The 12,307-nt window shown below is 54.0% G+C and overlaps 4 protein-coding genes across 4 annotated transcripts; 2 read left to right on the forward strand and 2 right to left on the reverse strand.

Annotated features, from left to right (window-relative positions):
- Positions 1-840: 840 nt before the first annotated feature.
- BDW47DRAFT_133861 (putative phenol 2-monooxygenase) lies at positions 841-3,029 on the forward strand. The gene is made up of 5 exons (XM_024817946.1): positions 841-883; positions 943-1,156; positions 1,222-1,697; positions 1,749-1,783; positions 1,835-3,029. The coding sequence occupies exons 1-5, from the start codon at positions 852-854 to the stop codon at positions 3,019-3,021; spliced, it is 1,944 nt and encodes a 647-aa protein (XP_024669088.1). The 5' UTR covers positions 841-851; the 3' UTR covers positions 3,022-3,029.
- Positions 3,030-5,136: 2,107 nt separating this feature from the next.
- BDW47DRAFT_69567 (Sfi1 family protein) lies at positions 5,137-8,716 on the reverse strand. The gene is made up of 2 exons (XM_024819631.1): positions 8,469-8,716; positions 5,137-8,399 (listed from the first exon to the last, which is right to left on the reverse strand). Exons 1-2 carry the CDS (start codon positions 8,530-8,532, stop codon positions 5,182-5,184), a joined length of 3,282 nt encoding a protein of 1,093 aa, XP_024669089.1. The 5' UTR covers positions 8,533-8,716; the 3' UTR covers positions 5,137-5,181.
- A 191-nt stretch (positions 8,717-8,907) lies between these two features.
- BDW47DRAFT_128524 (uncharacterized protein) lies at positions 8,908-9,224 on the forward strand (the record flags this gene model as incomplete). Its single annotated transcript, XM_024816855.1, has 3 exons — positions 8,908-8,973; positions 9,039-9,134; positions 9,204-9,224. The coding sequence occupies 3 exons, from the start codon at positions 8,908-8,910 to the stop codon at positions 9,222-9,224; spliced, it is 183 nt and encodes a 60-aa protein (XP_024669090.1).
- Positions 9,225-9,378: 154 nt separating this feature from the next.
- Positions 9,379-12,288, reverse strand: BDW47DRAFT_69570 (isoleucine--tRNA ligase ILS1). The gene has a single exon (XM_024819632.1). The coding sequence runs from the start codon at positions 12,243-12,245 to the stop codon at positions 9,444-9,446; it is 2,802 nt and encodes a 933-aa protein (XP_024669091.1). The 5' UTR covers positions 12,246-12,288; the 3' UTR covers positions 9,379-9,443.
- Positions 12,289-12,307: the final 19 nt, after the last annotated feature.

Below are 12,307 nucleotides of genomic sequence, written 5' to 3' on the forward strand. Positions count from 1 at the left end.
AACCGCGATAACCATGCTCTAATCGATGGGTGGTGCCCTCCAGGAGCAAACTGTTGAAACTCTCTGACGAAAAAATGCCCTTAGCTAGACCCTGCCAAGACAGTTGATCCGAAAATACCAATCACTCGTAAACATAACATGACGCTGCGTTGAGTTCCCAGGAGTTGCGGCACCCTCAACATGCCCCAAACATTTGGGCAAGGATAGTAGTAAGTGGCTAGGTTCCGGGACATACCAGGTTATCATCAGCTCGTTTTGGGCAAGATGAGCATACTTCGAAGCTGACCTCAGCTGACTGGACACAATTTACAGGGCATTGACAGCCAAGTCAGCGTGCATGGTTATGGGACCCTTGCCGATCCGACACAAGCTTTAAGCATGCGAAGCTGCATCGTCTACTGATTTTCATCTTGGAGAGACTGAGAAGACTTCTTTCGTAGAGTGACTAGATACTAGTCTCGTGTGTTATTCCTAGCTTCCCGGAAGCGCCGATTGGACACCACACGACATGGCCTCGTTTAGCGACAGGGATAACCGCTGTGGTGCACGATGGCCTCCCCAATGAAAGTGCCAGTCAGTACGTCTTTGGAGGGTAGAGCGCCATGTCTCACAACGACTCGTGCCCAGCTCAGCCTTTCGAATCGGCCCATAATCTGCGAAGCGGTCAGCAGCAGTAGGACAATTTCGTGTCAAGAAGTGACAGGTGGGGGCGAGTACCAGAGATCGGCTGCATAAAGATTCAACATTCAGCTGTAGAATTGTATAAATCATTGTAAAACCGCCTTTGTGTGATTGCACCAGCCCCACGCATATCTGCTAGCTCACCGAGACGACTTGACTATCTCTGCACCATGGCGGATTCACCTGTTTCCCACACTGACGTGTATGTCTTGGCCTCCCCCATTTCACGGTTGGACTACACTGACGGTTGCCATAATGCAGGCTCATCATCGGCGCTGGTCCAGCCGGACTGGCAGCCGCGTACTGGATGGCACGCTGCGGGATCAAAGCCCGCGTAATTGACAAGCGCACTAGAAAGGTCATGCTGGGCCATGCCGATGGACTGCGGACGAGGACTCTTGAGCTATTTGACAGCATAGGGTTCCAGCATAAGGTCTTGCACGAAGCGCAAAGCCTCGCACATTACGCCTTTTGGGTTCGTTTGCGAGACCTCGTACGATTCTGGGCCCAGAAAAACTCAGACTGACAGATGTATCACAGCGATCCGACGGCAATGGAGGGTTACACCGGCACGGTGGTAATAGACAGTATGACCTTCTCAGCGACTCACCCTATTACCCCATGGGACTGAGCCAGGCGCGGATCGAACGCTTCTTCCTGGATACTATCAGAGAATGTTCCGATATTGACGTCGAGAGGAGCATCGTCGCGGAATCACTATCCTACACCGATGATGTAGAGATTGATGAATTCGATGCGTATCCTATAACCGTCAAATTGAGGGCGCTCACCGAGGAGGAAGCAAACGCCGGTTTGCCTTACGGCGACCTGAGAGCCATTGGCCGTAGCGACGTGCCGCAAGATGAGTGGAACGATCTCAACCCCAAGAAGACCAAAAGCCCAGGAGAGACAGAGACACTCAAGGCCAAATTTATCATTGGAAGTGACGGAGCACACAGTTGGACTAGAAAGCAGTTGAACATCCCTCTAGAAGGCTCTACAACTGAGGCTTTATGGTACCGTATCTTGTTTGCCGCACACCCCGCACAAGACTGACTTCTCTGCAGGGGTGTCATGGATGTGATCCCCATCACAGATTTCCGTTCGTGTCCTTCTTTTCGGAAAGATTGTGTTGGGGCTGACCTGTAGCTAGCGGACATCCGCCGTGGTGGGTTCGTGGCGACCGAAGCTGGGACCATCCTGTTTGTTTCCAGGGAACGGCAGCTGACTCGTTTCTACGTCTCGCTGAAGGATGTAGACGAAGGGGCAGGTAATAAGGAGCGGTCCTCGGTCACGCTCGACATGATTAGCAAGAGGGTGCAGGAGATCTTTAGCCCCTTCCAGTTCAGTTACGAGATCTGTGACTGGTGGACGGCGTATCAGGTTGGTCAGAGACTGGCGCCGACATTCAGCCGTGGCCGTCGTATGCACCTGGCCGGAGACGCCGTCCACACCCATTCGCCCAAGATAGGACTCGGGATGAACACATCCATCCAGGATGGCTTCAACATCGGCTGGAAGATAGCCCTTGTTCTGAAGGGAATTGCTCACCCGTCGATAATCGACACGTACGACCTGGAGCGCCACCGCGTCGCCCAGGAGGTCCTCCACTATGACCGTAACTTCTTCGCGCACTTCCAGGAAGACCCACCACCTGAGACTGGTCCCTCGCCGTGCTTTGAGAACAAAGCCGAGACCATGAGAAATGTTCTAGAGTCATTCGAGCTCTTCGCTGAGGGCTACAAGTCCTTTTACCAGGCGAGCCCACTGGTGCTCAAAGAGGCAACCGGCGTCGCCAAACATCTTGACCCAGGTGAAAGATTGCCCCTGGTCAAGATCCGCAACCAAGCCGACGGTGCCTCGGAGTGGACCTCGCGCATACTCAAAAGCGACGGACGGTTCCGCATTTTGCTCCTCGCGGGAGACATGCTAGACGAGAGCCAGAAGCAGCGCGTGGTGACATTTAGCGAGTATCTGGCCTCCCCGGGCTCCATCCTCCAGCGCTTTACCCCCAAGGGCCACAAGCTAGACACCGTCATCGAGGTGATGACCATTCATAGTCTCACGGTCGATGACATCGAGCTCTCAGATTTCCCCCAAGTGTTGCGGCTTTTTGACCGCAAGTGGGGTTGGGGATATGACAAGGTGTGGAGTGACAGCGTGTTCCCCTTGGATCGCTACTGCGATGGGAAGGTGTATAAAACGTGGGGGGTGGACCGGGTGAGAGGCGCTCTCGTGGTGGTGCGGCCGGATCAGTATATTGGATGGACTGGGGAGTTGGAAGATGTGGACGGACTGAGTGGCTACTTTGATGGCATCCTTCGGGAGCCGAAGTGTTGAGTAGTATCTCTTTAACCATATCATGGTTTCGGGATTCTATTAGGCGATACATGGGATTTATTTCCCCGATACTTTTGCATTGGGACGACTCTCGCTGAATATAGGGTTACTTACGAAGCTCAAAGGTGTCATATCTTCTGTAGCCGAGTGGTAATCTTCCAACAAGAGAAATTTTCTAGTGGTAATAGCTGTCTTTTTTGTGCATCCAGTTCTTTTGTCTAATCCGTTATCATCATCATGACACAGTCCCTCCCAGGGCCTTTCTTCATCTTCTATCGCTAGATCGAAGCGTCCCAACATGAAGCCGGGGACTGCCTACTGACCAGTGAGTTTCAAGCCACCCATGCCCAGTGGTAGAACGAAAAACCATACAGCATAACGATAAAATTACCAACCACCAGAGTGAATCCTCACGAAGAGTTGGAAATGGCACCTTCTTCTTCATTTGGGAAAAAAAATAGGTGCTGAGTGGTTTTATCAAAGACCAAGCCAGAATGACCATAATGATCACACTACGCGTGCTTCTTGTCCGACCCTGGTGTTTGTCGCCAGGACAGTGACGATTTGCAGAGCCTGTTCCGGCCTCCAAACTCCCGGGCTTGTCTTTTTTTTGGGTTCCGGGCTAGATTGTATTGAGTCAGTCTAATCCGCTTTCAAAGTGCGAGATAGATTTAGAGACATACCAGCGCCAATCTAACAAGGGCTCTATCCCTCTCCCCAAGATCCACTTCAGAAAGTCTTTATAAAATACCTCCAGCGGTTTGTTGAGCAGCCACTGATAATCATGCACATTTGCTTTGTAGGTGTGGGCGAAATCCATCAGTCGTCCGCAGATCTTTGGGAGAGACAGATCCCTCCTCCCAAGACCCAGGGAGCTGGAAGGGCCTGGACGGGCTTGCTAGTTCTCGAGGCGAACATTTCTTGGAGCACTAAACGGTATTGAATCAGTCTAATCCGCTCAAATAGCTTGCAGGATAGATGCAGAGACAGACCAATACCCTCGATGGTACGCCTAAACACCTACGACACAGTCTCCTCCAACAGCTTGCCCACTACCTCCACTAGCAGCTGAGCGTCTCGAGGAAGGCTCCCGAGTGCCCAGTGCTTTCTGACGAGAAGCTGCTATAGATATATATATATATATAAGCCAGAGAATCTGCTGGTTGTACGATGGGACAAATCGCACTGAGTCAGTCTAGTCCTCTCCAATAGTCTGGGAGATCGGTTCAGAGACAGACCATGTATAATCAATGAGGCGTTTGTATGCCTCTGCCATGAGAATCTTAAGAGGCTCCTCGATAACCCATTTCAGTGGCTTTTCCCCCGAGGGATAACTTTATAATCGTTGTTGTTCTTGTCTTTAGTACTCTTGTTAAGAGAACTGAGCAAGCCTACAGGAAGGAAAAGAAAGGAAAAGAGGATCTGGGAGGATGTAATTTCCAGACGAACGTCTATCTAGTAGGTATCTACCCATCTCGTACCTGCCGCCTATCATACCATTGAAATGCAGGTTTGTGAAGGCGCGTGGGTCAGAGAAATAGTGACAGTACACTCTGATACAGCAAGGGTATTTGCTGTCACAGTATCTCAGTGAATGAAACCCACCTCTTTTTTGCTTGATTAGTCTTGTTCACAGCTGGCACGTAGGTGATCAATGGCTGGGCTGCTCACAGTATACACGGGTTAGGGCTTGTAGGGTAGGGCTGACGAGCCTACTGTTTTGTGGCATCCGGTGATATACGGAAACAGAAGGACTAACATTCCCTGGAAGGGGGGTAATATTGTTGTATCAGCTTTACAAACTAGTCTGGTTTTCTTCCCTAAGAACCATGAGATGACAGGGACTTGACTTCTCTCTTTCCACTCTTCCATACATTGATGACACAGTCTGCTACAAACACAACACTTGAAAATATTTAAAACGAAGAGCAAATGGAAAGCGGACAATACGTAGCATGCACTGCATCTTTTAGGAACAAATAGAAATAGAGAATACCAAAATACTTGTATATAAAGGTTTAGAATGTTGTTACTTAACGCGCAAAAGGGTATCTTGAATTGATCTTGCCTAACTATGTATGATAAAGATGAGAAAAAAAGATAAGAGAAAAGGGGAATAGTGATAGGGATAGTAATAGTACAATCACAGCCCAACATCATCTACACCCGCCGTCCACCGGACTTCCGGCCCTCGGATGGCGACAGGGGCTCGTCATCTACAAAACGCACGTTAGCCCCGATGGAATTGCCCCGCCCACTGCGTCCCCTGAGACTTGACAACGGGCGTCCCTCGGACGCAAGTCGCAGTCGACTGGCAAACGGCGTATATAATGGCGTGGCAGGGGTGGTCGAAGCCTGGGCGAACGCCTTCGCCCGCGCGGCCCGCTTCGAGGGGGATGTCATAACGTTGGGCGTCACGAATGGCGCGGCCGAGGGCCCCTGGGAGTCCGCGACCAAGGGGGAACTCATGTTTTTGAAAGGCGTGCCGATGGGGGACCAGGGGTCGAATATCAAGGGGCCTTCGAGGTGGCCGTTTGTGGTGGTCTTCGAGGGGCTCAGTAAGGGGCCGGGCGAATCGCGGGCTTCCAGCTGCATGCGAGCTTTCTCCAACCAGTTGCGGAACGCGCCCCGGACGTGTTTCCGGAAGTTGCGTTCATGCAGCGCATCTGCTGTCTCGTAATGGCTGCTGATCTGGAAGATGCGTAGACTGAGTTTGCGGAATTGCGTGTTGGCGCGTGGGAGACTGTGCAGACGGTATACGTCGTCTGCTTGCTTCTGCATGCGCTGATAACTGATCAATTTCTCGACCCAGTGCGTGAGTTGATCGTAGGCGACATGTCGAGCACGGTAGACCTCCGCGTCGTCGCACTCTTGGACTCGCTTGTCGGTCTCCCCCCGCCACCGGACCAAGGCGCCAGACGCGATGTTCATGGATCGCCTCCGCCAAAATTCCAGGGCTTGCTGTTCCATGTTCGCGACATGGCGAGCTCTGGCGGACCAGGTGGTCAGCGCACTAGATGCAAGATGGACCTTGACCATCCGCCGCGTTCTCGCATAAGCGTCTTGACGGCGACGCTTGGCAGCGACCAGTGACGCTGCGTACCAGTGCTTGACGGTCTTCGTAGCTAGAAAGTAGAATCGAGCATCCCGGGCCCATTCCTCCAACCTGAGCGCATGTCCAGCTTTGGAGCGCCAGGCCACCAGTGATTCCTGTGCCAGTCGTGGAGCGTAAAATTCAAACGCAACAGCCTCTCGCTGGCGTTGGAGCGAGAGCTTGTCCCGCCAGCAATTGAATCTCGATCGAAGCAGGTCCTCATTCCGACTCTCTTCAATGGCTTCGGCGCGGTCGAGTAAGCGGGTATACGTCCGGCGAGTGTTCGTCACGAATCGTGCAAACACTTCGCGTTTGATTCGTGCTTCTCGGATTCGTTGCATCAGACGGAATCGTTCGGCGAGGATCCACTTGTACATGGTCTCCAGTTTGATCCGCTCTTCTATGCGCGCATTTAGTGCCTGGCACCGGAGAAGATCGTTCCACTTCGTCCACGCATTGCGCAGGATCCGTCGCTGATCCATCTCCCTTGCTTGTTGGACCATGTGCATCCGGGTGACCCACTGAGTGTAGGCTGTGAGAAGTATCCGAGTGTCGACCATGGAAGACACTTGGCGTGCCGCTGGGGCGAGGCGGGTCTGACTCTGCCATTCCGTATATGTGTCCTCGAGGACCCGTCCACGGTGCAAGGACACTGCTTGTTGCTCGGAACTAGCAATCGTATTGAACTTCTGCGACCATGCTTGTAACGCGGAACCAAGGGCATCCCGTTTATCGTTCAGCGCGATCTCTTGGTAGCGCTCTCGGTTGGTTCGGAACTTCCGTAGCCAGGATAGCAGGGAGCGCCTTTTAAGACGATAGTCGTACCACTGAGGAGCGCGGCGTTCGCAGTAACCCCGGAAAAATTGCCAAAAGGCATTATGCTTCAAGTTGGCCTGCCGCGTAGCCTCGGCGGTTTCCTCCATCTCTCGCAGCCGACGGACCTTCTGTTGCCAGTTGTGGAAGGGTCGGGGTAAGGCGAACCTCTGGGCCTTCATCTCATTGACGGCGGTGATTTCACGCCACGCACTGAAGTATTTCACGCCGAGGATATGTCGCCGCGCGGCAGATGTCTTCGCCACTTCGTCGGACGTAACTTGCGCCCAATGACTGAATGCCTTCGTGACAAGATACAGGTCTCGCGCTCGCCCGGCGCGCTCCTCGAGATGTTTGAAGAACCGCTCCGTTTGCACTGCGCGCCGCTTATTCCGGATGATCGAATGCCACGTTTCGAACGCTTGGCGCATCAGGGTAAGACTATCCCGGTTCACAGCGACGAGTTCCATATGCCGGTGGCTCTGCCGCGCCTGGACAGCCTTTTTGACCCAGTGAGCCAAGATCTTTCGATTGATTGCGCGTTGTCGGTACATATTGAACGTTGACGCGTCCCGCAGCAGGTCTGACAATGATGGACGATACAGCATCTCCGAAGCGACTTCCACCCGCCCGACTGAATCGTGATCGTTCTGCGATGAGACAGACGGCGACTCGTCCGCTTCTTCTTCTTCTTCATCATCCTCACTCGAGCTGAGCGGGGGTGGATTGCGAAACTGGTTGCGCGGATTGGCGTTCTCGACCATTCTCGCTGAGCGGTCCTTGTCAACCGCAGATCTCGCACGGCGACCACGACCAGCCACAACAGGCTGTCCACCAGTCTCGTTATTCGGATCCAAATGTTCCATCCGGTACATCAATCTGCGACCCACGTCAAGAAACTGGGCAATAAGCTGCGTCCTATCCGGCGACTCAGTTCCCGTGCGAGCAGCCGCCCGCCCAGGAGAAGGCCGCGAATCCGGATACTGATCCAAGAACTCCGGCTTCTCCACAGGGAGTCGTGACATAGAGGAGCGCGAACTCGGGCGATTAAGCAAACTCCGCTGCGTGGGATCGTCGCCCACATCGTACATTGAATTGAAAGAGGCGCGTCTCCGCGGGGTAGCCTGGGTCGTGTCGTCGGCAGAAGGGACATTCTTCCTCGGTCGTCTGTCGATCGAGGACACACTGCCCGCATACGTCGACTCATTTCCCTCACCGTCATTCGTCCCTATCTCCAGCACGATCCCCACCTGTTCTAACAGATTCTCGAACTTCTCGTAGAGGTCATTTCCCACGACATTCTTATTCCCCATCTTCAGCAAGAACCGCATGCAGGCGTAGCTCGGGTCGGCGTCGACGCCATGTTCCTCGATGACCTGATCGTATGCCCGAAATAGAGCTCGGTAGGGCAGGCGCTTGACCTCGGGGTCGGCCTCCGCGAAAGTGATAACCTGAAAGATGAGGCCGACATCTAGATCGAGACAATAACATTAGAGACCGGCGAAGAAAGAGTGATAATCCAGCTATAAATAATGTATACCTTCGTCTGAAAGCGCCGGGTCGTCATATGACAGAGGTCTTCTCTGACGGGAAATGGGAGGCATCGAAATATCCGCGACCTAAGGCGCGTTTTTCGCAAATGGGTCATAGAGGCGGACAACGAAATCAATCATTGCGGGGACCCGGAAATCGCGAGTGTAGAGAGAGAGCGGGAGAGCAGTACACCATTCGGCAAGTCCAATGCCCCTCAATTCGAACTTGATTCAATCTTGGAAAGAGAAAGGCACCAACACTCCCAGTCACTTGGTAAGTCTCCCACTGCCCGTCGTTCGTGCTGTTGTTGTCGCGCCGACCCAAACATGGAATGGCGGGGTCACGTGTGGTATATGCTGACATAATCGCGCCGGCGTCGCCCAAGTGACCGCATCGCATGATGGAAAGAGACTCAATTGACATCCCCAGAGAGTATCGAGTCTACAATGTCGCAACCACGGATCAGACCGATCGAGAAGTTTGCTCAGGCCACAGCCAAGTGCTCGGTGGAGGTGAATACCCCGATTTCGGGCATTGATGCTCGACGTTGAGGGATCAGCGCTGACGAGTTCTTTAGGCGGCTGCATATGGCAAATGCATTGTAGCGGACTACACCGCGGTTCAGAAGGATATGTGTGCGAAAGAGTTTATGAGGTTGAAGGATTGTTACCTGGTAAGGTTCCATGAGGATGTCCTGATTGGAGATAAGATACTGACCGAGGACTCTCTTTTAATGGAAAAGGCCGCGGCTAAGAAGGCTTAAAGAGGGCCGCAAGGTAGGGCCCAGTTGCATGGATTTGGCGCATGGGGGAGGGGGGTTCTTTTATTACAGAATACGATACGTATTTCTATTATCTATAGAGTGAACCTTTTTTTTTTTTTTTTCTTGTGAAATTCAATACTCTTGAAAGCGTTATATGTTAAGGAAAATAGAGGTCTAAAACCGACGTCATATCCGCCACTATCCCGGACCGGATCACGTCTATAGCTTGAGCAACCGCAACAGGAAGGTCGCTTTTTGGACTTCCTGCTCCTCCTCCATGATCAAGGCCTCGGCATTGCCATTGGGGGCCTTCCCGTCAACAAGGTCAACCCGCTCCAGCGGCCGACGCACCGCCTTTTCGATGGCCGGGGATTGGGTCTCGAACGCCCCGCCGATGCCAACGTCCTCCGGATCGGCCAGGACGGCATACTCCATCTTCACGTCGTCGGTGGGGACCAGGCCCGCCTTCTTACGCAGACGCTGCAGGCGGTTGATGATCTCTCGGCCCAGACCCTGGTGCGCCAGCTCGGGGTAGAGGTTGGCGTCCAAGATGGTCAGCACATCTCCGCTGGCGTTGGGCTCCATGTTGGCCGATGACGCGTCCTGCTTGAGGTCCCGCTTGACCACCAGGTCGCCCTCGGCCAGCTCGATACCGTCTACCAGGATCTTCTTGTCCGCCACGTATTTCTTCACGTCGTCGGTGGTGAGCGACGGCAGCGCCTTCTTGACCTTCTGGACGTCCTTCTTGAGCTTCTTGCCCAGCGTGGGCCAGTCGGCGTTTACGCTGTAGTGCACGTTGTACTTTTCCTCGTCGGAAGACAGGATGAGTTCGAGCACGTTCAGTTCCTCCAGAATGTAGCCTTCCAGGGACTTCACGTCCTCCAGGAACTGAGGGTCCTGGTGGATCACGACCAGCGTCTTCAGGGGGGTCTTCAGACCCACGGTACGGCGCTCACGGGAGATACGACCCATCTCGATGACCTTCTGCATCCGCTCAACCCTCCGCTCGACGACCTCGTCGAAGAGCTCCTCGCGGACCTCGGGGAAGGGGATGAAGTGCACGCTCCGGCTGTCTTCGCTACGGAGAGCCTCCGGGATGTGGGGGAGGAGCTTGAGGTAGATGGTGTCGGCAATGAAAGGCGTGAACGGAGCGAGCCCGCGCACCAACGTGAAGAGCACGTCGAAGAGGGTGTTCAGGGCGTGCTGGGTGTCTTCGATGCCGTTTTCTCCCTTCAAACGTCTCCGGTTGAAGCGGATGTACCAGTTGGTGGTGTTGTCAATCAGCTCGAGTAACCGGGGGACGACGGTGTACAGGCGGTACCCGGCCATCTCCTGGTTCACGAACTTGAGGAGACTCTGGCAGCTGGCCAGGATCCAGCGGTCCATGACATTGGTGTTGGTGGCTTCCGACTCCGGGTTGAAGACGTAGTCGGTGTCGTTGGTCTTCTTGAACAAAGCCGCCTGACCCTCAAAGAACTTGTAGCTGTTCCACAGGGGCAGGAGGACCTTGGCAACGATCTCCTTAACACCAGTCTCTTTGAATCGGAGCGGCTCCGCGCGGACAACGGGCGAGTTGATCAGGTACAGACGAAGAGCGTCCGAGCCGTAGCGGTCCATGATGAGAGTGGGGTCGGGGTAGTTCTTCAGGCGCTTGGACATCTTCTTGCCGTCCTCGGCCAACACGATTCCGTTGACGACGCAGTTCTTGAACGGCAGCTTGCCGAACAGGTGGGTGCCCAAGACGGTCAAGGTGTAGAACCAACCGCGCGTTTGATCCAGACCCTCGGCGATGAAATCGCCCGGGAAGCCCTTCTCAAACTGCTCCTTGTTCTCAAAGGGGTAGTGCTGGGAGGCGTAAGGCATGCTGCCCGATTCAAACCAGCAGTCGAACACCTCGCTCACACGGCGCAGTTCACCCTTTCCTTGCTTGCTCGGGATGGTGATGTGGTCCACCTTATCACGGTGGAGATCCGTCAGCTCACCCTGGTATCCACTGAGCGTCTTGAGCTCCTCAACACTGCCCACGGCCACGACTTCCTTCATGTCTTCGCTGACCCACAAGGGCAACGGCGTACCCCAGAAACGGTTTCTGGAGATGTTCCAGTCGCGGGCATTCTGGATCCAGCTGGAGAATCTACGGTCCTTGACGAACGAGGGCACCCAGTGCGATTCATCAATGCCCTGGAGCATCTGAGGAATGATGGGGGGGACCTTGACGAACCAGGACGGCACCGCACGGTAGATCAAGGGAGTGTCGGAACGCCAGCAGAATGGGTAGCTATGCGTAATCTGGCTGTCCACGATCAGACGACCAGCGGCCTTCAAGTGCTTGATGATGGCTCGATCGGCGGCCTTCACGTTCTGGCCTTCGAAATCCGGGACTTCGGCGGTGTAGCAGCCCTGCGGATCGACGGGGTTGGGGGGCAGGCGTCCATCACCGATGACACCCGCGTCCATGGCGACCTTGTAATCGTCCTCACCAAAGGCCGGGGCCTGGTGAACCACACCGGTACCATCTTCGGCCGTGACGTATTCGGCATTGTGGACGCGGAATCCATGGTCCTTGAACTCCTCGTAGAAGTAGTTGAACAGGGGCTCGTACTTCCAGTCTTTCATGTGCGAGCCCTTGAATCGATCAACGACCTTGAACTTGGCTTTCTTCGGGTCCTTGTAGAGGGTCCGGAGCAAGGCTTCGAGGAGGATGTAGTGCTTTTTAGATGCTTCGTCGAAGATCTTGACGTATTCGAAATTCGGGTGCACCGCAAGGCCCGTGTTGGAGGGCAGAGTCCACGGAGTGGTCGTCCACGCGAGCATGCAAGTCTCGGGGTCGTTGACGAGAGGGAAGGTGACAACGACGGCGGGGTCCTGGACATCCTTGTAGTTTTGCTGGGCTTCGAAGTTACTGAGGGGGGTGTTGAGGGCGGTCGAGTATGGCATGACCCGGTAGCCTCTGTAGACGAGGTCCTTGTCGAAGAGCTGCTTGAAGACCCACCAGACGGACTCCATGAAAGACGTGTTCATAGTCTATCGTAGGGAAAAGAAAATAGAAACCCAGTTAGCAAAGTACATTGACGACAGAAAAA

Source organism: Aspergillus candidus, assembly GCF_002847045.1.
Source record: "Aspergillus candidus strain CBS 102.13 unplaced genomic scaffold BDW47scaffold_52, whole genome shotgun sequence".
In the NCBI taxonomy this organism is placed as follows: Eukaryota; Fungi; Ascomycota; class Eurotiomycetes; order Eurotiales; family Aspergillaceae; genus Aspergillus; species Aspergillus candidus.